Source organism: Leucopleurus acutus (genome assembly GCF_964270905.1).
Source record: "Leucopleurus acutus genome assembly, chromosome: 21".
In the NCBI taxonomy this organism is placed as follows: domain Eukaryota; kingdom Metazoa; phylum Chordata; class Mammalia; order Artiodactyla; family Delphinidae; genus Leucopleurus; species Leucopleurus acutus.
In genome coordinates this window covers 12,931,243-12,958,335 of record NC_139163.1, presented here as the reverse complement: position 1 = coordinate 12,958,335, position 27,093 = coordinate 12,931,243, and the positions used below count along the sequence as shown (strand labels likewise).

General features: G+C 41.2%; 1 protein-coding gene across 2 annotated transcripts; it reads left to right on the top strand.

Moving 5' to 3' along the window:
- Positions 1–2,552: 2,552 nt before the first annotated feature.
- Positions 2,553–27,093, top strand: CASP3 (caspase 3). Of its 2 annotated transcripts, XM_082863988.1 has the most exons (7): positions 2,553–2,620; positions 17,705–17,772; positions 19,538–19,662; positions 23,127–23,255; positions 23,664–23,839; positions 24,176–24,296; positions 25,983–27,093. In XM_082863988.1, the coding sequence occupies exons 2-7, from the start codon at positions 17,720–17,722 to the stop codon at positions 26,204–26,206; spliced, it is 828 nt and encodes a 275-aa protein (XP_082720114.1). In that variant the 5' UTR covers positions 2,553–2,620; positions 17,705–17,719; the 3' UTR covers positions 26,207–27,093. The 2 variants fall into 2 exon arrangements, with proteins under 2 accessions (XP_082720114.1, XP_082720115.1); XM_082863989.1 differs by lacking the exons at positions 2,553–2,620; positions 24,176–24,296 and having other exon boundaries at positions 17,709–17,772; positions 25,983–26,151.

Here is a 27,093-nt window from a genome sequence, read left to right as displayed (position 1 = left end):
CAGTAATAGTTTACTTCCCAGATGAATAACACCTTACAAAATTATTAAATATACTAATTGACTTTTTCTTTTCTTCTTTTCCTACTTCAGTCACCTTGCCTGTCTATGCTTGAACAGAGTAACTCATATTTAAATTTCCCAAAAGTCTCCTATAAGGAAGAAAACATCCAGTGGAACACTGTTTTTTCCAGTTCCACCTTTCTACCATCCCCACAGGATCTCCCATCCAAAGAGCCTAATTCTGCCAGACTAATCACCCTTAAGACCATTTTCAACAGCCAAGACACGGAAGCAACCTAAATGTCCATCGACAGAGGAATGGATGAAGACATGTGGTACACATATACAATGGCATATTACTCAGCCGTAAAAAAGAACAAAATAATGCCATTTGCAGCAACATGGATGGACCTAGAGATTACCATACTACGTGAAGTCAGACAGAGAAAGACATATATGATATTATTCATATGTGGAATTTAATTTTTTTTAAAAATGATACAAATGAACTTATTTACAAAACAAAAACAGACTTCCAGATATTGAAAACAAACTGATGGTTACCAAAGAGGAAACGGGGGGCGGGGGTGTAAATCAGGAGCTTGGGATGAACACACACACACTACTATCTACGAGACGGATAACCAACAAGGGCCTACTGTACAGCACAGGGACCTCTACTCAATACTCTGTGATAACCTATATGAGAATCTGAAAAAGGATGAATATATGCGTAACTGAATCACTCTGCTCTACACCTGAAACGAACTCATTAGCATTGTAAATCAATTATACGCCAATAAATTTTCAAAAAGACCATTTTCATAGCTTTTCCTAGGGACACTCATTAATGATTCAGAGCATCACTTAATGCACGCTAAAGTTTACCTCAAGAAGTCCAAACTCTCCACAATCTGGCCCTCAACCACTTACCCATTCGACTTCTTCTTGTTCAGCCTTCTCACCAAATGAATGATGATGACCACTGCCTGCACCTGGCCCACTCCAGGAGCCCTCCTGCATGTTTCCCTCCCCTGGAATGCCCCACTCACCCTTCCTGAAGTCTTCCCCTCCCAGGCCCAGATCAGGTTCTGCCACCTGAGACACCTCTGTAGAAAGAAACTTCCGACATTACTTCTAGCCAGCTATTTTACTATAATTAAAGTTTCTCCAAACTAATAAGGGTCATTTACACAAAAAACCAGAAAACCACTGCCGCTGCCGCTGCTTTAACTAGAGCATAATTTTGGTAAGAAAGTTTAGCACAAGAAGGGGTTTGTGCATCACTACGGGGTAATAGGACTGGTTAAAAAAAACTAGTACACTAGTGCCTGCCTTACAAATAACTGCATGCCGACCACCGTGCAGGTTGGGAGTGGGTCCTATTCTTCAGTTTTACTGCAGCAGAAAAAGGACTGCCAAACACTGGTCCTCTCTCAACTTGGCAGGGATAAAGGCCTAGGTTTTATTCCTAGGATCTGAGTTTAACTCGTGTAGCCCTTAACAAGAGCAAACTACTTAGCCTTTTTAATTACGCCCAGGTGGAAACTGGAATTCCTACCTGGAGGGGCTGCTGAAAGAAAAAGAAAATGCATTGCCACAATGTGAGAACACAGATAAGCACTCAAGGAACAGTAGCCATACTCAGAACCACGTATATCTGTGAACAAAACGGCGCCCTCATTCATACCCAAGTAAACAAAAGTGCTGGAAGTGGGCGAGTTCTTCACCTGGGGCCCCTGACTTGTCAGAATGTCCTGAACCTCTTGAAATTTGATGCAGAATTTCGTGCTCAATTGGGTTGGTACATTCTTCTGCGAAAATGCCTCAGAGTCTGAAAAGAGTTCGTGACCCAAGACAGGCGGAGGCCCAGCTGGGCGGTTAAAGCTTTTGGTTTCGGGACAGGGAATTCGGGGTGACCTAAGGGAAGGCCTCCGGTCGCCCGAGGGGAAGCGGGGACTACCGGCAGGCCGCGACCCGCTCTCCGCCCTCCCGCAGGGCCTGCCCGTGACTCCCTTCTCCCTGCCCCCGGGGCCCGGCGAGGCCTTCGGGTTTCCCTCCATTTACCTCCAGAGACACTCGCCGTGGGCGGGAAGCCGTGAGTCCTCTGCGGCTGGCAGGAGACGCAACCCGCCCACTGTGGCGGGACCGAGTCTTCAAACCTGGCGCGCAGGCGGGGCCGGGGCGGGAAGTGGGGAGAGCGCGGGCCAGTGAGACGACAGCGTTCTGGGGTAGGACGGGGACTCAAAGGGAGCAGAGGCCGGGAAAGGCCTAGAATGGCCCGGAAGCGTGCCTGGGAGCCAGGAGCTCCCGGGACCCGTGAGTGGGCGGTGCTCTCGGGCTGAGCGGCGTTCTCAGGCGCGGCGGGACCCGTGAAGGGGCGGTGTTCTCGGGCGGGACGGGGCCTGTGAGGGGGCGGTATTCTCGGGCAGTGGGAGCCGGGGCCCGACTGACGCGTCGGCGCGGCGCGGAGCCCGCAGAGCTGAGGGGAGGGGCCGGGGTGGGGCCAGAGGGGGCGGGGCCTGCTCGGGCGCCTACCTCTGAGCGCGGCTGCGGCCGAAGCAGAGCAGGAACCGATCCCAGCAGAGCGAGTCGGTGGCAGCGCCGTGGGGGCTGAGAGGTGAGATATGCCCTCGACGCTTCTCGCTTTGGCGCCATAGGTCCTGGGCTGGTTCCCTCCACTCTCCCAAGCTCAGCGCCTGCCCCGGGGAGACGGAGGAGACTGACCTGGTCAGGGCAGCGGATCCTTTGTTTTGGCGCGACAACGGGGGCGGGGACGGGCCCTGAAGCCCGCAGATCGAGAGACCCGGCCCAGGGACGGGAGGCCGGGCCGCGGAACAGAGATCCGGCTGGAGACGCCGAGCCTGGGGGACGGGAGGCCGGACCGAGGATCGAGAGGCTGGGCCGGGGGTGGTGGGAGACCCGCGTGGGATGTGGAGGGCGGACAGCGGGAGGCTGGGGAGCGGAGACCCAGCCGGAGACGCCGAGCCCGGGGGACAGGTGGCCGGGCCGAGAATGGGGGGTGTCGGGAGACCCGGGTCGGGTCGCTGAAGCCTGGTAGCAGGAGGCTTGACACGGGTCGCTGAGCCGGGGGAGGAGAGGCGCGGGAGGCCCAGGCGGAGGCGCTGAGGCCGGGGGGTAGGAGGTCGGACCCGGGAGCGGGAGGCAGCGGGGATCGAAGGCTGAAATTTTAATCGGGAAGGTGGTGAGGAGGCTGGGCGCGGAGAAAAGATGACCTGAGGGCAGGAGGCGGGCCGGTGCTGTCCTAAGGGCTCTGGCCCTCAGGGCTTATCCTCCCATTGCTGGTGAGGATTTGGTCTCTGCTGCCTTCTTTGTCTAGATATTATCAGGTTGACGGGTGACTCCGCTTTCCAAAGAGGTAGTTTCAAGTATTAAACTCCTATTCACTTTCAGACCTGAAGGCCTCCATGCGTCCTTCTAGCTCCTGCGGGTGACTATGTATCCATGGCCCAAATCCCTTAGGCTTTAAAATCCCCTCAGCCCATGTTGAATAAGAGTGCCTTAGTCACTCTTGTTTTCAGTGGGTGTGCTCTCAAGCCTTACTTCCCAAGGCAGCTGTCTCTTTCCCAGTTCTCAATAAGGGGCTCCCAAGCCAAGAAACTGGGAACCAACCTTATCAGCTTCCTCTCCCGGCCCCTCCAGTTAGCCGCCAAGCCTCCTGGCCCTCCTAAATATCCACTGGATCTGGCCCCCTTCTCTCCATCTCAGATTTAAGCCACCCTAAGCTCTCACCTGGCTACAGGAGGCCCCTCTGGCCCCTCTCCAGTCCATTCTTTATAGCACAGGCTGAGGGATCTTTACAGAATAAAAATCCAGAAAGCTGTTCCTTTGGTCATAGGATAACCCAGTCCCTTAACACGGTTAACAAAGCCAAGCATAGGTTGGCTCCTTGGTCCCCTTCCCCTGCCTAATCTTTCATTATGGCACAGTTTCACTTTCTGCAGAGCCATGCTGACCTTAACACTAACTGTTCTCTGCCTGGAACACTCTTGCATTCCCTCTCTCTTCCCATCACCACACACTTGCTTGAGGAACTCCTATTTATGTTTCTGTTCTCATTAAACATTTCAATGTTAAATCTAGCTATTATGTATTCCTTTGGCATCCGTCTCATCCTAAGAGGAAAGTGTCATATCCTTTGCAGTTGCTTATTTTTACACTCTCCCCTATTAGCTCCTAAGCAAATTCCACAAGGAACTGTGTTTTTCTCGTTATCTTGTTCCGTATTGTCTTTCCCCATATTTGGGGCCTGGCACAAATGAATGCCAATACTACAGTATTATGCTTTTTAATAATTATGCCCTATGTAGAAAAAAAATCCTATTTTAAGGTTGCTTAGCAAATTATAATTAAATGATGTGGACTAGAAAGGAATGGTAGAGTTGAAATGCAGAGTTGCTGCAACAATGTGTTTATGCAGGATCGTATTAGGTGCTAAGCAAGCTGCATAGACCAGCCTGCGGCAAAATGCGCTCAGCCACTTTGAATGTATTGTAGTTACGTGATGTCTAAGAAGGAAATACAAAGCTTAAATCATCCCTATCCCAACCTGATGGTTTTGCTTTGCTCTTTTGCAATGAAGGCTTTTGAAAGTTAGAATGTGTTTTAATGAATGAAGGAATGAACAGTTTATTGGAGTGTAGCAATAAAACCTGTTCCCAGTAAGAAAGAAGTGAAACATTGTATCCAATTACATCAGATTTTATTTGCTATCCTGAAAAAGAAGTCTTACCTCCTGTGATTTTTTTTTTATTATTATTTCTTTTATTTTTATTTTTTATTTATTTATTTTTTTGCAGTATGCGGGCCTCTCACTGTTGTGGCCTCTCCCGTTGCGGAGCACGGGCTCCGGACGCACAGGCTAAGTGGCCATGGCTCACGGGCCCAGCCGCTCCGAGGCATGTGGGATCTTCCCGGACCGGGGCACGAACCCGTGTCCCCTGCATCGGCAGGCGGACTCCCAACCACTGCGCCACCGGGGAAGCCCCCTCCTGCGATTTTAAGAGACTGACATCTGATAGAGGCAATTATAATGCTTCTTTTCTGTTTTGCTTTCAAATCCAATTTAACACAATCTCCTATTGGTTCATCCCCCTTCTGATGCTGGAAAGCAGTCTTTAGTTTCATGAATGGCATTAGGTCAGTTCTGGTGCCCAGTATCAGATAGTTCTTTAGGCTCTGCCTCAAAGATGGGAAGCACTGGTGTTGGATCTAAAAAAAGATTTGGAATTCTTAGACTGTTAGATACTGGTGTACACATTTAACAAATACAAATGTAATGGAGGGGGATAGGTACTCTGCTGTCATAGGACCCGAGGCCACATCCCAAGGGCAACACTTCCTATTTCATCCATAAATTAGGCAGGAGTAATATACATACCTCGCAGGGTTATTACAGGGATAAAATGAGATAATGTCTGTGACAGTGCCTTGTAAATCTCTTAAGTAATGTTGTTAATTCTCTGCCTATTTTGATCTTCAAGTTGCTTATAGAGTTTCTGCATTAGGGTAGAGTAAAATAAAGTTATCTATTTTGTACTGAACACTGGCCATCTGTCTTGTTGAGCCACTTTTGAATACAGTGAGCTCTGGTGCGAGTCACACATAGGGGTAGGATCTTGGTCTCCACTACTTCAAACACTCAGCGTTTACGACTCTGTACACAGTTGGTGTTCAGTCAATTGTTATGGTACAAATGACAAATAAATAAATACCACTGACCCTGGCTTTTCGCAGTTTCAGACCTTCTCTGGCAGGTGGTTGTAAAACTGAATCACTTCTAGAGGAGTGATTCTCAGTGGGAAGGAGGAGGCCTTACAGGTTATCTATAATTTTTATAAAAGGCATCCAAGATCCTTCATTCTACATTTATTTCATAACACAGTATTTAGGTCTGCAAGGACTTTTGCATTTCTCCTTCTGCCCCTCCAGAGATACCATCTTAGGACAAGACTTCAGGTAGGTGAGGGAAACAGACCCCTTGCACTTAGTAAGCATTGTGTCCTTTCTGGCTTGTGGCTTTTGAGTAGTGGGGAAGCCCTCCTGTCTGTGTCTTCCTGGTGGTGTGGTCCTTGCCAGAGAAAAAGAAAGAATGGTTTTGTTTGTGTGGCACAACTGAACTTACTTAAGTTTCTTCTGTATTTAATTTTACTTGCCATGTGTGAGATTCCTCCTTTATTACAAAATAAATATTAAAAGTCTGACTTTTACCAGGCCCAATGACAAGATCCAGTTTGGTGACTCTTCCCAAAGCAATTGCAGGGACCAGATGGGAAATGATTTCAATAAAACCTCTAGTACGTCACAGCAGAAATCTCCTCTTGTCCAAACTGTTGTGAAAAAAGTATTTTCTTCTTTCTGTTTCACTTACCAAATCTGGAAACATGACTGCTTTTGAGACTTTGTCCTCTCTAATTGGTAATAAATATAATCCCGATGTTTTTCAAGTTCTTTGGCCAAAGTATGGGCCACCCTCCTTGTCTGTAGGTTCTTGACCAGACATGGAGGGCCGATTCTCCTACACCGTTGTACATAAAGGACTTGAGCATCTGCAGATTTTGGTATCCCTGTAAGGAGGAGGAAGGGGGGTGTCCTAGAACCAATCTTCCATGGATACTGAGGGAGGACTGAATAATCTCCCCACAAGTCATAGTGAAATGGCTTCACCTCTCCTTTAGAGGCAAATAGAGACATAGGAAAAAAGTGTCTGAATGACATCCTAAGTGCTTAATATGAAAGTTATTCATATTTTGTGAGTAATTTTACTTTTAGAAGTAAATTACCCAGTGGCATCCAAAACACCATAAACATCATTCCTGGTTTCTTCGTGAGTTGGAATGAGTGCACTTTATACTATTTCACTGTCCTTGCAGTCAGTTTCTATCATGTTTATGTATGCTTCCTCTCTCATCTTAGTGTTTCTAGGTTGTGGATTTTTGTTTCCTTTCTTGAAATTATTGATAGCATTACCCCTCCTATGTAGAACTAAGCCATGTAGAAGTGTGGGAAGCTGACAGATCTGAGTTTGAATTCAGGCTCTGCCATTTAAAAGTTACTTAACTGCTTTCAGCCTCAGTCAACTGCACTATAAAATGGAAATCTCATTATGCCTCGAAACATCGTTGGAAGGACTAACTAGAAACACGTAAATAATGAATACATGCATAGATAAATGTACCTTTTAGCTCAGAGTCTAGCCCCTATTAGCCAACAGTAAGAGGACCTGTTATTACACAACGCTCAAATCACATATTGTGTTACGATTCTTTGGGCTTTTCTTTGGCTACCTGTTTTGGTAAATTTTTACTTATAATTTTTTTGAAGATACTCATATTTGTGGAGATGATTCAGAAGTGAGTGATGTTGGTTCTTATGTCTCATTTTGAGATTTAAAACCCGTTTGGTAGGGCAAAGACCAGGTTTTAGACCTTACCTCAGTTTCCTTATAGGACAGGCACCAAGAACAACCCACTGATGGGTGACAGGTTAACTAAGTAGGAATAACTTAAACTGGTTATCCTAATTTCATATCTCATTTTGAAATTTCTACCATAGGCACAACTTTCAGGCCATTTTTTTAAAAAAATAAATTTATGCATTATTTGTGGCTGCGTTGGGTCTTTGTTGCTGCGCGCAGGCTTTCCCTGGTTGCGGCGAGTGGGGCTACTCTTCGTTGCGGTGCGCGGGCTTCTCATTGCGGTGGCTTCTCTTGTTGCAGAGCACAGGCTCTAGGTGTGTGGGCTTCAGTAGGGGCTCGTGGGCTTAGTTGCTCCTCGGCACGTGGGATCTTCCCAGACCAGGGCTCGAACCTCTCTCTGTCCCCTGCACTGGCAGGCAGATTCTTAACCACCGCACCACCAGGGAAGTCCTCAAGCCATTTTTTTTTTTAACATTTTTATTGGAGTATAATTGCTTTACAATGGTGTGTTAGTTTCTGCTTTATAACCAAGTGAATCAGCTATAGGTATACATATGTTCCCATATCTCTTCCCTCTTGCGTCTCCCTCCGTCCCTCAAGCCATTTTTAATAACAGGTTGTTGGTGGTTATTTTTCCTAAAGTGTTGATACTTTGTAACTTCATATAGAAATTTCAATTTTAGAAATTAATTTTTATTCCTCTCTTTGAACTCTGTAGATAATTTATTCTGTTTAACTTCATTGTGGCATTATGCAACGGTCCCTTTAGTTGGCTAACCACAATAAAAAATTGGGAAATCATTGCAACTTTTCACTTTAGGAAAACACAGCCTGAAATGCCTATGTATTTTAGAGTGACAGTAAATTTCTACTGACAACATTTTTTAACTTTTGAGAAATCTGACTGTTGTAGCTTCAGTGGCAAGTATTAAAGGGATCTAGGAACTCAGAGACCTGATTCTAAGACCCAGGTTCCAGGTTGCCATCTAATGTCAATTGATCTACTTAGAACTTCTCTGGGACCCAATATATGTCTAGAAATTTATTATCATCAGCATCCTGAATTGATGGAAAGAATTACATACTCAGTACAGTAAGAAACAATTAGCATTAAGTCCATTGCGGTGCTACAATATATTTGTTATTTTTATTATTTATTTTTTATTTTTTAAATAGCTTTATTAAGACATAGTTCACATACTATACAGTTTATCAATTTAAACTATAGAATTCAGTGGTTTTTAGTATATTCACAGAGTAATGTATCCATCACCACAATCAATTTTAGAACATTTTTATCACCCCAAAAGGAACCTCATAACCATCAGCAGTCATCCCCAATTTCTATCCAAACCCCTAAACTTAGGCAACCACTAATTTACTTTCTGTTTCTATGGATTTATTCAAAATTTCATTCTTTTTTCTGGCTGAGTAGTAATTCATCATATATATATATATATATATATATACACACACACACACACACACACACACAATATATTTTTTAAGCCCTATTGTATATTTTCCTATTTGTGTTTTGTCAAATGAAAGTGTTCTAAGAACTTAAACTCTCGTCATCATATAGGGCATTTTTTCCCCTTGGGGGACAATTTTTTTTATCCTTCTGAGATGAGATCACCATGTCCAGAATAACTTATATTCAGCCAGGCATTAGCTAATGGAGGTGAGGTAATGCTGAGTGTCACTCTTAAGTAAGTTCTGCAGGAACAAAAGCTCTGCTCCCAAGCGTGTGGATTTGGTGCTTTCACGTGGGAAAAGCAGATGGTGACAAGCAGAAAGCAAATGTGCGCAAGTCTGATGCAGTGAGGATTTTATTTATCATTATATAAATTTTCCGTAGTATATGAAGGTCAACTGACAGGACTGGGTGAAACAGAGACTCCGCTCTTGAAGGGCACACACAAAGTAGTGTGCGCATCAGGACCCAGGGGAAGGAGCAGTGACCCCATAGGAGACTGAGCCAGACCTACCTGCTAGTGGTGGAGGGTCTCCTGCAGAGGCGGGGGGGGGGGGGGGGGGGGGGGGGGGGGTGGCTGGCTGTGTCTCACCATGAGGACAGGGACACTGGCAGCAGACAACCTTTTCTTTCAACTGAAGTCAAATGTGTTTGGCTTTCAAACCATTGTCTCAGTTTGGAATTTAAATCTCTTTTGAAACCCAAAACTGAGCAATGACTTTTTTGTTCTAGTCATTATCTGCCTTCTCGCTGATTTCCAGTGTTTCTAGTTTATAAATTACACACAGTAGGCTCAGAAAAACTCATAATTACTTCTTTTTCTGTTTGTTTTAATATTTTTGTTGAGTTTGGTGTCTCTTTCATGGTGTCAGTTTTGCTTGAACAGTCAATGATTTCTTGGTTATTCCCTTTTTCTGTCTGCCTGTGTTGCTTGTGATGGGACACTGGGATGGCTGGACTTATCTTCGGAGTTTAGGTGCCAAATCAGTTGGGTTTGGCAAACAAGTTGGATGCCAAACTCCAGTTTGTGTTATTTGCTAATGTGGGTACTCTGTTTACCAGGTTTTAGTGTACACTTTTATTCCTTAAAACCTGCGGGGAACCTGACTACTCACTATTCAGCCAACCATAAGAAAAGAAAGGGACAATCCCTCAACTGCTCCAAATGCAGCTCACCAAGAGATGACCCTAAAATTCTCCTTCCTTCCACTTCTACCAACTTCTATTCCACTTCTAATGTTCTCTCAGCTCAATTTCCCAAAATCATTCCCATCACCTCAGGAATCTTTCCCTGATATTTCCTACTTTCTGTCTCAGCAATTCCTCAAGATTTCTGCTCCAGGATCCTTGTTGATTGCATATCAGCAGAGTAAAGAAAGTGAAATAGGATGAGGGAAGACATCTGGGAGAGGTGACCTTTCAATAGAGACCAGAGTGAAATAAATCATATTATCTTATATAATATTATATAACATAATATATCGGTGAGACTAGTATTCCAGGTATTGGGAATAGCAAGTGTGAAGACCCTGAGAGAAAATTATTTTTAAGCCGTTCAAAGAATCCAGTGGGACCAGAATATAACATGCTACTTGCTTATTGGTAGAATTGAGAGAGGAAAAACCATCACTATGTCATGGTGTTATGAGAGTAACAAATACACACACATAAAAAGCAATCCAGGACTTCCCTGGTGGCACAGTAGTTAAGAATCCATCTGCCAGTGCAAGGGACACGGGTTCGAGCCCTGGTCCGGGAAGATCCCACATGTCACGGAGCAACTAGGCCCGTGCACCACAACTACTGAAGTCCAAGGGCCTAGAGCCCGTGCTCCGCAAGAAGAGAAGCCACCGCAATGAGAAGCCCATGCACTGCAATGAAGAGTAGCCCCTGCTCACTGCAACTAGAGAAAGCCCAGGCACAGCAACGAAGACCCAGTGCAGCCAAAAATAAATAAATTAATTAATTTAAAAAAAATCCAAAACAGAATAAAATGAAAATACAAGAAGGGTTCTAATTACATGCTAAGTAAATATATAGGTGGAAGAGATTAACTCTGGCATGGTGGATCAGGTACGATTCTGTGAAAGACTTTAAAGGAAGGGGTTTATTTCTCGTTTATGTAAAAGTGTGAGTTTGTTTGTTGACCCTGCCACATGACTTCATAAAGTCGTCATCATTGGTTAAAAAAATTTAAAAAAAAGGGAACAAAATACGTCATAGTATTTGTTCCTGGGAAATCCTTATCAGATAGAAACTGTTTTAAATACTAGTCTTAAAAAATTCAGATTTTTTTTTCTTTCAGCCATCAACTACCTTACTGAAACAAAATTGTCTATTTGATGTCTAATGTTGGAAATTATTAATTACAATTACTTGTATTAAGGCTAATAAAGCTGAATCGTTTTTAACTTTTAAGAATGATTTGCTTAGGGGCTCCCTGGTGGCGCAGTGGTTGAGAGTCCGCCTGCCGATGTAAGGGACACGGGTTCGTGCCCCGGTCTGGGAAGATCCCACATGCCGCGGAGCGGCTGGACCCGTGAGCCATGGCCGCTGAGCCTGCGCGTCCGCAGCCTGTGCTCTGCAACGGGAGAGGCCACACCAGTGAGAGGCCCATGTACCGCAAAAAAAAAAAAAAAAAAAAAATGATTTGGTTAAAGAAAGTTGATTAAATGTATGAAAAGGAAATGACTACTTGAAAGTCACCTTATATTTAGGTTACATCTTTTTTTTTTTTTTTTTTTTGGCTGTGTTGGGTCTTTGTTGCTGCGCGCGGGCTTTCTCTAGTTGCGGCGAGCGGGGGCTACTCTTCATTGCGGTGCGCGGGCTTCTCATTGCGGTGGCTTCTCTTCTTGCAGAGCACGGGCTCTAGGCACGCAGGCTTCAGTAGTTGTGGCACACGGCTCCGTAGTTGTGGCTCGCGGGCTCTAGAGCGCCGGCTCAGTAGTTGTGGCGCACGGGCTTCGTTGCTCGGCGGCATGTGGGATCTTCCCGGACCAGGGCGCAAACCCGTGTCCCCTGCCTTGGCAGGCGGATTCTTAACCACTGTGCCACCAGCGAAGCCCTAGGTTACATCTTACCCTTGGTATGAACCAAAAAGCCAAATGCAACTGACTCTTGAGCAAGGAGGGGTTAGGGGACCCTCCCTATAGTCGAAAATCCGAGTGTATAATTTTTAGTTGGCACTCCATAGCCATGGTTCTGTATCCATGGATTCAGCTATCCTCAGATGGTGTAGTGATATAGTATTTGCTACTTTTAAAAATCCACATGTTTGAAAAAAAAAATCCGTGTGTAAGTGGACCTGTACAGTTCAAACCTGAGTTGTTCAAGAGTGAACTGTATTTTAAAATTCTGGAAAGCTTGCCACTATTTAAATCTAAACTTTCTATTACCAGTCATAAGGATAGAATCGCTTTGTCCCACAGCTTTATTGTTGGCAAGAAATAAAAGATTGTTAGAAGTTAATATTTCAGTCCAAGAATCACTGCGCTGTTGCAGAAGTGTTTGGTAAGATGTCTTATGCCCTTGATCATTGGTGGGAATATAGCAGCCTTTCGGGGTTCCTGAACAGCTACTGTGCACCCTGCATTTGGCAGACTCATTCAAAGCGCCAATCTGAGGCAAAACCCTGGGACCAGAAAGACACTGGCAGGAGCTCTGGGTTCACCTTCAGAAATTTTATTGTCTTTTTTCCCATCCCACTGTGTTTTCACTCCAGATTTTCCACAGGCTGGCCAGAAAGTCTTGAAACATAAATAACACTATTTTCTCATGGATTATAATATAATGCCAATAAACCATTTATTATGTATCTGCCTGCATTTCCAGAATTGTTAGCCAACCTGTATTGTTCTCTCAATTAGTCAAATTAACAACTTTGTTTTTCAACCACGGATGGATAATTATTTTGACTTGTGTTGGGGCAAGTTGGCCTCCGTATTTATGGTTGAAGGAAGTTTGAGATTTCTATGTGCCTATTATGTGTTTATTATACATACGAAAGAAGAAGAGAAAGAGAGAGAGACTGGGACGTGGTACACAGCAGTCAGGGAAGGGTTGCTGCTTTCATAGTAGTAAAGTACCACTATTTTTATTGCTCTTGAAACAGGGCTGAGACTTGAAACTGGCTAACACAATACTGGTTGGTATAGTCTACCATTGCTGGAGGATATTATTTTATAAAATAATGTTTACTACAGTTTCCTAACTTAAAAAAAGTAGACATTATAGAAAAAATAAAAAATATAGAAAAATATTAAGGAGTAATTAAGTTGCCAGTGATCCCATCACGCAGAGATAGCCACTGTTAATAAACAGGTTGAAAAGTAAAGATACTGTAGAACCAGTGTATTGGATACACCATGACTTCACTATTTCTCTGCACAGATTTTCAATATTTTGATGAGTAATACATATCCTTCCCCTTCCCTCCTCTCCCTTATCCCTAGAGTTATTTCCTTAGGGTGCATTCTTAGAAGTGTAAGTTTCCTAGAGCAGATGTCAAGCCTTTTATTGAGGGGTGTGGGAGGGACATGTTTCGGGAGGTGATACCAATTCATGTCCCTTCTGTTCATGTCTGGGAATGCCTGTCTCACACAGCTTTGCTAGACGTATGCATGATGAGTTTTTGTATTACTTGGTAAAATGCACGCATAAGTACTCATGAAGGTATAGATAGGACATTTGGGGATTTTTGTCTCAAAGTTGTCTCTTCTAAACGGAGAGAAGATGGGTGCCATCACGTGAGAAGTGCCTCATCCTCCTTGCGTCCAGTTCACCAGCCTTCATACGTTGTGCCCAAATAATTTGTCTTCCTTGCATTATTATAGTGGATGAGCCCTCACTTGTTCTTATCTGAGGCTAATACCTCCCCATATGTGAGCTAGATTCACAGACCCCCCCCCATCCCTCCAAGAACTTCGCTCTTTTTCTCCTCTTGCCTTATTAATTTCTCACTTTCTATGGATCATTCTCATCAGCATAAAATCATGCGTTAAATGGCTCATCTTTAAAACCAAGCCAAACAAGAAATGTCCTCTACCCCTGGTCCCCTTTCAGCTACCATCCCCTCTCCTTGCCCCTTCACGGTAAAACTATGTTGACTCACTTTTGTTGTCTTTACTCATTTTTCTTTTCCCATTTTCTCCTCAACCCATTGCAGCAACATTGATCCTTTTAAAGTATACTTTTCAAAAAGTATGAAACTTGACTGTTGTGTAAATATAAAATATGTCAAAACATTTTATTCAATTAATTGATAATAGAACCAGTCTGTTGTTAAGACCAGTTCAAAGGAGACTTTGAACAATAAACACAGATGTAAATGGTTGGGTATAATGAAATGAATTTGCTAATAGAAGCAAAACTACTTAATACCCTATAAGGCAATAAAGTGTAATTTGGGAGGGTCATCTTTTCTACAAGTTGCAAATCCGTTACATCATTACAAGACAAAACTTGTTTTCATTGCTATCAATAAGAATCATCTGCATGGCTTCCTTTTTTTGTGGCTTAACTTCCTACAAAGTTGTAAAATAGTCTAGTCAGGAGAAGGTCAGTGAAAAGAGGACACCCTATACAAATGAACTTATCTACAAATCAGAAATAGAGTCACAGGTATAGAAAACAAACTTATGGTTATGGGTTAGGGGAGGGATTAATAGGAGATTGGGATTGACATATATATACTACTATATAGAGACAACTAGTAAGGACCTACTGTATAGCACAGGGAACTCTACTCAATACTCTGTAATGGCCTATATGGGAAAAGAATCTAAAAAAGAATGGATATATGTATACGTATAACTGATTCACTTTGCTGTACACTTGAAACTAACATAATATTGTAAATCAACTACAAAAAAAATTTTTTTTTAATAATAAAGTCTTAAAATGGAAAAAAAAGACACCCTGTAAAATCGGATAATCCCCAAGCTTTCTCTAGCCAATGCCTAGTACCACCCTGAAATAACATCCAGTAATTTCTTTCACCCATTTCCAAGTCTGGGACAATTTTTCCTGACAATCCCCACTATGCCCATTACTTTCTTGCCAAAGCTAATGGTCTCTGTCCTCATCTGAAATGACCTCTTAGCAAGATCTGAAATGATCAAACACTCTTTGGAAGGCTTCTGCATATTTTGGTACACCCCACCTACCTGATTTCCCCCTGTTTCACTCACTTCTCTTTAGTCTCCTGCTGGCTCCACTTCCTCCAGTAACCCTCTAATCATCAGAGTGCCCCAGTATATCTCCAGCCCTGCTCTCTCCCCAAGTTGCAGACGCTTAATTACCTATATCCACTATTTAACTATAGTCCAAACTTTATCATCTCTTTCCGGGACTATTCCAGAGGGCTTCTCACTGGCCTCTGTGCTTCCTCAGTGGATTCTCCACTCAGCAGCCAGCGTGCTTTTTTTTTTTTTTTTTTTGCAGTACGCGGCCTCTCACTGCTGTGGCCTCTCCCGTTGTGGAGCACAGGCTCCGGACGCGTAGGCCCAGCGGCCATGGCTCACAGGCCCAGCCGCTGCGCGGCACGTGGAATCTTCCCGGACCAGGGCACAAACCCGTGTCCCCTGCATCGGCAGGCGGACTCTCAACCACTGTGCCACCAGGGAAGCCCCAGAGTGATCTTTTTAAAGTATGCTGTCCCTCCTCTGCTTCAAGCACTCCAATGGTTTCTCCTTCTTGCAACAAGGATAGAATCAAAGCTCCTCTTGGCTCCTGAGGTCCTATATGATCTTGCCTTTCCCACTTCAATTCCCTTCACTCCTTCCCTTCCTTTTCCATGCACTAGTCGAACTGGTTTTCTTTTCTGCACCTTGAATACACGAAACTCTTTCAGGGCCTTTGTACTTGCCAGACGTTTCCCCAGCAAGGCAGCCTCTCTAGGTGGCCTCTATGTCATTTAGCTCTTTCTGTCAATGTCACCTCAGAGATGGCTTTCCCAGCCTCCTCAGCTAAAGTAGCTCACACTACCAATCTCTCTATTACTCTACCCTATTTTGTTTTCTTCATAGCCCCTATCAGTATCTGAAATCTTATTATCTGTAATTATTCTTCCTCTCTAGAATGAAAGTTTCTTGAAGGAAGGAATTTTGTTTTGTCTTCCACTCTGTCCTAGAGCCTAGAATGGCACCTGGCACAAAGCACGTGCTCACGAAGTATTTGCTTATTGACTACAAGATGGTTCATCCCAGTTGTACACAGCATCCTCCCTTAGTTTTCTAGAAAAACTGCAGGAAGTAAGATGATAGAAAAGCAAAGAGCTTTTGTAGAAATGCACAGCAAAGACTGACTTTGAGAGAAGGTGAAACGCTACCCCCTTCGGTGGTTCCAAAATGGTGACACTTCCTCTCCATATTTTTTTCTCCATCTTCCCCCACGATAGGTGCACACAGTACTTAGGGACAGAGGAGGAAGGAACTGAGCTTTGGAGAAGAGAAGAGATGTCTCCTTAATTTTTAAGAGACCTTGAAAGGGGGGACTTTGGTAACGGGGAGGTGTGGGAAGATAAAAAAGTTCTGGAAATGGATGGTGGTGATGTTTATACAACACTGTGACTGTCCTTAATGTCACTGAACTGTACACTTAAAAATGGTTAAAATGATAGATTTTATGTGTATTTTATCACAGTTTTAAAAATTTAAATTTAAAAAGGGGGGGAGCCTAGGACTTTCTGTAAAGGCTTTTGTGGTTGAGTGAGTCCTGTTGACGGGGTGTGTATTCTTTTAAGATTTCTGATTTTAGCGTGGGAGTTAGGTTAAAAGTTCTATTTTGATTGGAATTTTTGAGATAGGCAGGACTTCTAGAGGCTGGAGAAAAATTTTTTGTCATTGTTTTTCTGTATTCTTTATTTAGGGAGGCAGATTGCCATAGAAGTACCTTTGCTTTGGGGAAGCTAGAGAAGACATGGTAGAACTCCAGACAGGTAGTAAGGAACTGGCTTCTTCAGAAGCAGTAGGGAAGAGTGGGAAGAAGGGGGCCTCCATCACTAAGCTTTGCATCTGTGGACAAAGCCACTTAATCACTAGGAGTTGGGTTTCCTGACTTTTCAGATTGTTGGGAAAATAAAAGATAAGATGCCTAGCACAGTACCTGCTGTATAATAAATGCTCCGTAAGTGAGAGCTGCCTTGATTAGAAGGACTCACTCACTGTGGGAGGTAAACAGAATTGTCTGACAGAAGAATGAAAGCAGGAACTTTAGTTTTTACTTGCAGGTTTCCTAAAGCCGGTCCACCACCTTAAATGAGAAAGTGGGATTTTCATGTCTAGTTTAAGAGTAAAGATTATGTGGAGGTTTGGAACTTCCTGGTGCTGAATCTCTTGGGAATCTAAGCATCGTAGAATAGTGTTATGTGAGGTATACCATTTTTGGTTTTTGTTTTAACTGCATTGAGTTGGAAGGCAGAGTTCTTACCAATGACCAGATCTGTTGTAATAGAAACAAGTTGCAGTGTGTATCTTGATCTGGTGGGGTATCCAAATGTAAAAATGTATCAGGCTGCACACTTCCTATCTGTGCACTATGTGTGCTTCATAGCTCAATTAAAAACGAAAGAGAGAAATGGGCGACCTTATGCATACCTTTACAAAGGATTGTTCTCAGGTTTGACTCACAGAAGCCTTGAACAGTAGAGGTGAAGCTGGGAGAGCGATGGTACTGCTAATATGAAAATATTCGTATAGTGTGTTTATTTAGAGAAATAATCATTGGAATAATTAATGCAGTGATCTTATAATGGCTGATTTTGATTAACATCTATTTTCTTTATATTCTAGTTAATAAAAGTATCCATGGAGAACAATGAAAATTCAGTGGATTCAAAATCCATTAAAACTTCAGAGACGTGAGTATTTAAATGGAATCTCATACAAGCAGAGAAAGATGGGTGTATGTAGTACAGCAAACTTTGAGGAAGCAGAAAGAATATGGGCTTTCAAGCCAGAGAGGCCCAGATGACTTCCTACCTCCTGTGACAGCTGCATGGCTATACACATGTTAAATTATCCTCTCTAAATCTCCCCCTTAAAATAAAACTTTCACGGTACTGCGGGGAGGTGGGAGGGTGCCTGACGTGTAGTCAGAAACCCTGCCTTAGTAGCAGAAGGATGACCCAGGAGAGGCAGAGGCACCCTCCGAATCTCTGTGCAGGATGAGAGGTTTGTGTTTGGGGGAGATTTTTTGGCCTCCTGTTTATTTGTGAGTTTTAAGGCTAAAATAAAATGCCAGTTCTCAGTCTGGGGAAGAATTGCCTGGTTATAGATTATCTTTTACCCTTTGTCTCAGTCTTCCTTTTTGGAATATTCTGCTCATTAATGCTTCCAATAACCAGCAGGTGGAGAAAGGGAAAAGATAGAACTCAAACACTCTTAATTCATGTCTGTTATTATCCATTTGGGATCTCTTGTGGTACATTTAATTCTAAAAGTTTATTTCTGGGGTCCAGTATTATTATTCTGGACCATCCAGGGAATTATAAACTAATTTTAGTACTAAACAATACTGTTACAGCAGAGCTATTAACAGGTTACCAATAAAGATTTTTGCAATATTTGTTTAGCAAAGGAATTTGCCTAGAAATTAACCTTTTGAAAGGCAGTCTCATTTTAGAGGTTTCTTGCCTTTTTTTAAACCCTTTTAAACTGATTTACACATTTTCCTACCTTTTCCTATCATACAGAACATAATTTACTATTTTAAAAGGTAGTAATTTACTATCCTTTTCCAACAGTATTTTTAGAATTGCATATAATGTGAAATACTCCCAGGTTGAGTGTGTGGGTACATGGACGTTAGGTATCAGTTTTTTGCTGTTGTTTCCTGATTCCTGGTCCAGGTCAAGGATCAGGTTTGCAGACTATTTTGGTCAAGTTTTATTGAAGCATAGCCACACCCATTCGTTTACATATTGTCCTGGGTGACTTCCACCAGCTGGATGGAGTGGGCTGCAACAGAGTCTGTACAGGCAGCCAGCCAGCCTAAAATACTTAATATTTGGCGCTTTGAGAAAAAGTTTATTGACCCTGGTCTAGATAACAGAAGTTTTTGGATAAGTGACCTTTAGACAAGTATTTTCAATTATTTACAACAGTGATTCTATGTAGCAATAAATTATTAGTTTGTTCAGTGCACAGGGTTTAAGGAACAATTTAGGAATTGTGATAAATATTGTGTTTTGGGTCATAGTTGCCTTTTGTTTATTTCCCTATCATTTCAGGGTAATTTTTATGATTTCACTCTTACCTTGAAGGATAAAATATTTTAGAAAGTTAAAAGAAATTTAAGTATAAAATGAATTTGATGAAATTTTAATAAAATTTAGAGGAAAGCAAAATATAGAGATTAAAAGTCTGAACTCTGAAGTTCAACAGATGCTTTCAGCCTTGGGTCTGACACTGTATCTTCATAACCATCAGCCTCATAGTGGTCACTTCCTCATCTGTGAAATGGGTTTTTGTGAAATTTTAGTGAGGGAAAGCCTGTTGCACACAACTTGGCATATTATATTCAACAAATGTTAACTGTTCCTATGTGTTAGAGAAGTTGTGTCAATGTGGACAGCAGCGTTGGTCATTTCTCTCTTTGTAAACTGTTGTTTGATTTCCAAACAGAAAGATCTTACATGGAAGCAAATCAATGGACTCTGGAATATCCTTGGACTATAGTTACAAAATGGATTATCCTGAAATGGGTTTATGTATAATAATTAATAATAAGAACTTTCATGAAAGTACTGGTATGTATCATAAGATAGTTTTTAATCCTTTACAAGTATTTGTACCATTTATATTTGGTGTAGTATAAAAAACAGAATTGATGTTATTATTTAGTAAACTAATGACACAGAATAGCCATGAAGTAGAGATAGAGCAGGACCCCATGGGTCCTACAATTCAACATGAACTCTTAATCTTCTACCCATCATCAAAATCTCTCCCTCTTCTATCTGTATGTTTATCTCTTCTGCCCTGACTTCTGTGTAACCCTTGCTTCTTTATCTTCCTGCTCCCTCTTTCATGTTAATGGAAGGATCTCAACAAATAGTAAGTAGAAGTATTTTTCCATTCCAGGAACTGTGCAAGGCACCTCACAGAAATTGTCTTGTTTAATTCTTAGAGCACCTCTGAAAACTAACCACCATTAGATGCCGAAAGGTTAAAAATCCTTGCACAGAGTCCCACAGATGATTTAGTAGCAGAACTGGGACTCAGCGTTGGTGCTCTGAATCCACTTTCTATGCCACTTCACCTGTGCCTTCATTCATTCTGTTGACTTTCTCTTCTTCCCCCGAAAAGAAGACAGACTCCCCAACCTTAAAGAGACCTTTCTTTTACCCTGCTGCCTCTTAAGCTTTGATCTGATTTTTGTCTCCTTCCCTAAATCTTAAAAACACGTACTTTAAACTTGCCATCTTCACTTCTTTCCATCCCTTTGATTCTGTTTTCTCTGTTTCTACCTCAACCGCTCTGTAGAAGTTGCTGTTAGGTTCACCATAGCCTGATCACCAGATCCCGTTCTCAGTCTCTATACTATGTATAGCTTGAATCTAATAATACTTTCAGAGGTTTTTTTTAAGAGAATGTAAAAAATAAAATCCCTCACGATCCTAAAAAGCTATTTAACATCTTACTGTATTACTTGATATTTTTTCCTTGACAGTTTCTTTCAAAGCTTAATTTTATCCATAATAGTAAGCAATATTGTATTTTGCTTGTTCCATTTAATGTAATATAAGCATTTTTTGTGTTGCTGTATAATTTTCATATCTGTTATTTTAATGATTATATAATATCCCATTCCCTAAATATAATGTTCACTTGACTTGCATAATTTACCATATGAATGAACACTTTGGCTGTTTCTTCATTTTTCATTTTTAAATTGGTGCTGTGATAATTGTTTGAATTTGCATATTAATTGTATTAGAATTAATTTTAGTTAAGGAAACTAGAATCTGCTGATTCAGTTTAGGAGGCTGTCTACCAGAGTGCTGGTGAAAAGGGAAAGAAGCCAGATTACACTGGAAAGATAAGCTGGATTTGATGTTAGATTCATTATAAGGAGTGAGGAAAAAGTAGTTGAAAATGAGTGTCTAAACCTGAATGGCACCATTTGTATTGCTTTCGGCTCCAAGTTGAGATACAACCTTCAACCGTTAGGTATTCTGCCTCACGTTGCTAGTTATAATGCCCTCGTCCCATAGAATTTTACATTGTTGAACTTATTGGAGTTTTTTTTTCCGTCCAGTTTTATTGAGATATAATTTACACACAGCACTTATAAGTTTAAGGTGTACAGCATAATGATTCGATTTCCATAGATCATGAAATGATTATCACAATAAGTTTAGTGAACGTCCATCAACTCCAATAGATACAACATTAAAGGACTAGAAAAAAGCTTTTTTCCTGTGATGAGAACTCTTAGGATTTCCTCTCTTAACAACTTTCATATATAACATACAACAGTGTTAATTATGTTTATCACATTGTATGTTGTATCTCTAGTACATCCCGAGTACTTACTTATCTTTAAAGGGGGAGGGGGAAAATTGTTCTACTCTCCCCCCAAAAATACTTAGGCCTGTAGTCTGGCTTTAGCCTTAGAGTGAGCCCCTTTTCTGCTTTGAAATTTGAAGATCAGGTTCTCACAGCCACCTCTGACAGCCTGGTATTTTTTGTTCAACTACTAAGTGGCTCACAAACCAGGACCAGAATTCAGTCACCTTGTCACACAGCTGCATGGTGTCCTCAGCCTTTCCAATGTCAAAACCTTGATGAGCTTACTTTAATTTTATAAAAATAATATATGGCCATAATATACATTTCAGAAATTACAGATTAGCAAAAGAAAAATTGAAATCACTCCTAATCACACTACTCAGATAATCAACAATAATTTGGAGCTAGAAACATCTAGTCTTTTTTCTATGCATATGTGTTAAGTTTACTCAATGTGTGCCCTCCCCCTGCAGCACTTTAGGATTTTAAAATCTGAATTCACTGTTCAGTCAATCCGTACGTGTATGCGGAAGGCGCTGTAAAGGCATGAGGAAAGCCCAGGACTCCTGGGTACAGTCCGCTCACCAGCTTCAGTACTTTGTTCAAGTTCCTGGACTCCTCTGTGCTCCCACATCTGTGCAAATGAAGCCAGTCATGATAACGGTCTCATGGTGGTTAGAAGGCTTAATGGAGACCACGCAGAGCAGAATGGCTGATGAACAGTGCTAAAGTGGCTAGTGGTTTGTGGGGTTTTTCCTGAAAAGGTGTTATGAAAGTACTAATGTATCTTAGAATTGTTGGGAACTTGAAATCAAAGAAATAGTTCCTCTGAGTTTGTGAGGTGTGTATTGATACATATGTGTGTGTGGTGGTATATGTGTGTTTGTGTATGTACAATATGTATGTGTGTGTGTGTGTGTGTATATATATATATATATATATATATACTTATAATTTTTTCTTTAAAGTAGGATCCTATGCTTTTTTTTTTAAATGACCATTTTCCCAAGGCAAAATTTTGTCTACAAAATTTCAGTGGCAATATAGTCTCCCATTATATAAATGACTTTTAATTTATTTAACCAAACGTCTCTTGTTAGGCATTTAAGTTTGTTTTTCACTATCTAAGCAGCTGTGAAAGACGTCTTTGTGACTGTAACACTATAACAGTTTATGTTATGAAGTGTCTTATATGCTAAGAAATGAAAGAGACTTTGTGTCACCATGATCAGAATATTGAATTTTCTTAGCATTTGCAAGGAAGAGTTTACTGTAGATTGTGTGAATCACTGAATAGTTCATTTCAAAGCAGTTTATGGGTCTTTTTTAAATTTATTTTTATATATTTTTTACTTTTGGCTGCGCTGGATCTTCGTTGCTGCACACGAGCTTACTCTAGTTGTGGTGCGCGGGCTTCTCATTGCTGTGGCTTCTCATGTTGAAGAGCACGGGCTCTAGGCGCGTGGGCTTCGGTAGTTGCAGCATGTGGGCTCAGTAGTTGCGGCTCGCGTGCTCTAGAGCGCAGGCTCAGTAGTTGTGGTGCATAGACTTAGTTGCTCCGTGACATGTAGGATCTTCCCAGACCAGGGCTCAAACCCGTATCCCCTGCATTGGCAGGCGGATTCTTAACCACTGCGCCACCAGGTTAAGTCAAATTTTTTTTTTTTAATGCAACTAAAAGTAACTTTTTCTGTTCAAGGGATGGCATGTCGGTCTGGTACAGACGTAGATGCAGCAAACCTCTGGGAAACCTTCACGAACTTGAAATATGAAGTTAGGAATAAAAATGATCTTACATGTGAAGAAATTTTGGAATTAATGTACAGTGGTAAGAAATAATGAAAAGAATGATCTTCATTGTCCAATTTATGTTACAATCTAGCTGTAATTATACACATATAAAAGTAAAGCATGAGAACTGTGGAACTAAACTGTACACAATCCTACTCTCTCTCTCTCTCTCTCCCTCTCTCTCTCTCTCTCTCTCTCTATATATATATATATATATATATATATTTTTTTTACTCTATATATTTTATGTAAGTAAAACAAGTTATTCATACCAACTCACTAGAGTGGTTTGAGGTGTGTTGCTCTGCCCTAAGTTGGGTTTCCATGATCTCTCAGTTCTGTTCTCAGGTTTCTTCATCTTATTCCCATACAGTGCATATGAAATGGTTGAATAAAATTGCATTGGTTTTCTGATGGTTTTTCTTGTTTGTGAACGTTTTCCCAGTATCTAAAGAAGATCACAGCAAAAGGAGCAGTTTTATTTGCGTGCTTCTAAGCCATGGCGAGGAAGGAAAAATTTTTGGAACAAATGGACCTGTCGATCTGAAAAAATTAGCAGGTTTCTTCAGAGGGGATTGTTGTATAAGCCTAACTGGCAAACCTAAACTTTTCGTTATTCAGGTAAATATATAACTGAGCAACCTGGTTATTGAGGATTCATTAGGGATTAATTTACTCAATTGTGGATTATCAAAAAAATTTATTTTTTTCCTTGAAGCTACTGAACTATTGTTAGTTTTTTGTTTATTTAAACTACCACTTAGGAGATAGAGAATAAATTTTAATTTTAGACTTCTAGCAAAAGGATTCTGCATAATTAACATCAGTTTTTACAGAGCCTTTGCATTTCTTAGAAATAACAGTTGTACATGTACACACATATTTTTTAAAATAAATGTTTAGTTTCCTTTTCTTTTTTTAAACTTTTTAAATAAATGTTTATTTTCTAACCTCTAGGCTTGCCGAGGCACAGAACTGGACTGTGGTATTGAGACAGACAGTGGTGTTGAGGATGACATGGCCTGTCAGAAAATACCAGTTGAGGCAGACTTCTTGTATGCATATTCTACAGCACCTGGTAAGAAACTTACTAATACTGAATGTTATATGTAGATTTTAAACAATGAAGAGTGTGTTCCAAAGGCTTTCATGATTTTGATATCCATAAAAAGCCAACTTGGGGCTCCCCTGGTGGCGCAGCGGTTGGGAGTCCGCCTGCCAATGCAGGGGACACGGGTTCGAGCCCTGGTCCGGGAAGATCCCACATGCCGTGGAGCAGCTAGGCCCGTGCGCGACAACTGCTGAGCCTGCGCTCTAGAGCCCGTGAGCCATAACTACTGAGCCCATGTGCCACAACTATTGAAGCCCACACGCCTAGAGCCCATGCTCCGCAGCAGGAGAGGCCACCGCAGTGAGAAGCCTGTGCACCGCGGCGAAGAGTGGCCCCCGCTCGCTGCAACTAGAGAAAGCCTGCAGGTAGCAACGAAGACCCAACTCAGCCAAAATAAGTAAATAAATAAATTTTTTTATAAAAAGCCAACTTGTCTGTATTTTAGGGTACCTTAACCACAGACAAGTCTCAAAAAGTTGTCTTTAGCAAAGTTGGGCTAGAAAATATGCATCTATAGGAAAGCATACTTACATAGTGTCATTCATGAACTTGATACCACATGGAAACTGTATTAAAACATAGGACAAGTCAGAGCTTTGCCCACTTCCTGGAATAGGAGAGAACTGTGTTTTCCAGGAATTCTTTGGAAGATAGGAAATTGAAAGGATAAGCCTGAATAGCATATGCGCAGGTAGAAATGGAATGAGGGAAAATAGAGTTAAAAATGATTTATGAATAGGTTATCAACCTCCACTTTTTTGTGGTTGTATTATACGTGTCATCATATAAATAAATATTTATTGATCATACAACTGTTTACTTATACAACTAAGGGTGTCACAAAGTTTGGAAATATAGGGCAAATGTATTTTTAAACAGTATTACATTTTTAAATATAGTCAATGTGACTTCTTTTAACCTCCAGGCATCTTTCCAGATAAAGTACTTTCAAATTAAAAGCAATGGATCCAGGGAATTCCCCAGCAGTCCAGTGGTTAGGACTCATTGCTTTCACTGCCACGGGCCTGGGTTCGATCCCTGGTCGGGGAACTAAGGTCCCACAAGCCGTGCGGCACAGCTGAAAAAAAGGAATGGATCCAATAGTTAATCTGGGAAAAGAACAATAAATACACTATTTCCCCTTTTTGGACTTTTGAATATACTATAATGTGTTTATTATACTCTATTCAGATGCCCTGTAGACAAATTTAGGACACTCAAATATGTGTGCATATGTAAGCAGGTTATTTCTTGGACAAGCCAATAATCTGATTGCAGCACGATGCTACTTATAATGATACTTTTCATTTCTTTGCCTTTGCATCTTCTGCACGTTACCCTTTTCTTCCCTATTGGAAGGGAAGCCCAGGAAGTAAAATTCTCAGTAACTCAGTGGTGAAGTTAGTCCACAACTCTTTTCCTTTTCGAAGCAGAGGTATACATAAAGCACCCATTTGGTTTTTGTTTTGTTTTCCCCTGGAATCAAAGGTGTCATTCATTTATTTATTTATTTATTTATTTATTTATTTATTTTTATGGCTAATAATACCTATGGATGTTTATGCTTGTTTTTACCTTCATGATTATGTTGTAATTTATTAAATCAGCTAACATTGGATATCCATGATATTTTGGTTACATTTTGCCTCGTAGGTTACTATTCCTGGCGAAATTCAAAGGACGGATCCTGGTTCATCCAGTCACTTTGTGCAATGCTGAAACAGTACGCTCACAAGCTTGAGCTTATGCATATTCTCACTCGGGTTAACCGAAAGGTAGCAATAGAATTCGAGTCCTTTTCCAATGATTCTACTTTTCATGCAAAGAAACAGATTCCTTGTATTGTGTCTATGCTCACAAAAGAACTGTATTTTTAATCACTGAAGAAATGGATGATTTTTTTTTTTAATCTGTATGCCAAGTGAGGAAACGGTGTGACTGATAACTATATTTTCCTCTCTCATTTAAATCTAATCTAATCCCCGAGGTGATACATGGAAATATGTCACTTTCATAGCAATAAAACTACTATGAAGCTACCTCAAACACAATCAGGTAGTTGAAATTGAATTTAATTAAGAATAAATAAAAATGGATAATGGTACAGTCATTATGAGAGGAAATGATTGTAAATTAACAGCACTCATAATTAGCAAGTTTTAGTGATTATGCTATGCTACAAATTTTCAAGGAATTATGGAAGAATTTAAACATTGCTGTAATGTGTTTCAGTGATATTGACAATGCTCTTGTTTCAGAGAACATGTTCTGGTTTTTGTCAAACTATAGACATGATGATGTGGAATAATGTATCCTCGAACTTGGTGGTCCATGTGCATGGTCAAATGCTTGAAGACCTTGATCTTAGAATTAGTATTTGGAGACAAGACAATAGTATTTTTACATCACCCATCTGAGCATATGGTGTTGTGATGTCTGTCCCGAGCATGTCCTTGTTGTTTAAAAAAAAAGAAAAAATTATGTTTAGTATTGAAAAAGGAACTAAATGTTTTACTTGAGAATATGCAGGAAAACTAAGTTGACTCTCTCAGGTTAAATGCAACATTAATAGAGGGAGACAGAGTTAGGACTATAAGGTGCTGAAATGCAACTCTTCCCACCAGCTGCTGGGCCTCGCATTCCCACAGAGTATCTGAAGGGCTCTTATGCAAAACCTCAAATTTTGATCACACTGATAGCAGCATGAATTGAAGAAATTCTATAGGAACATACTAAAATACAACTTACAGAATACACAGTGAGG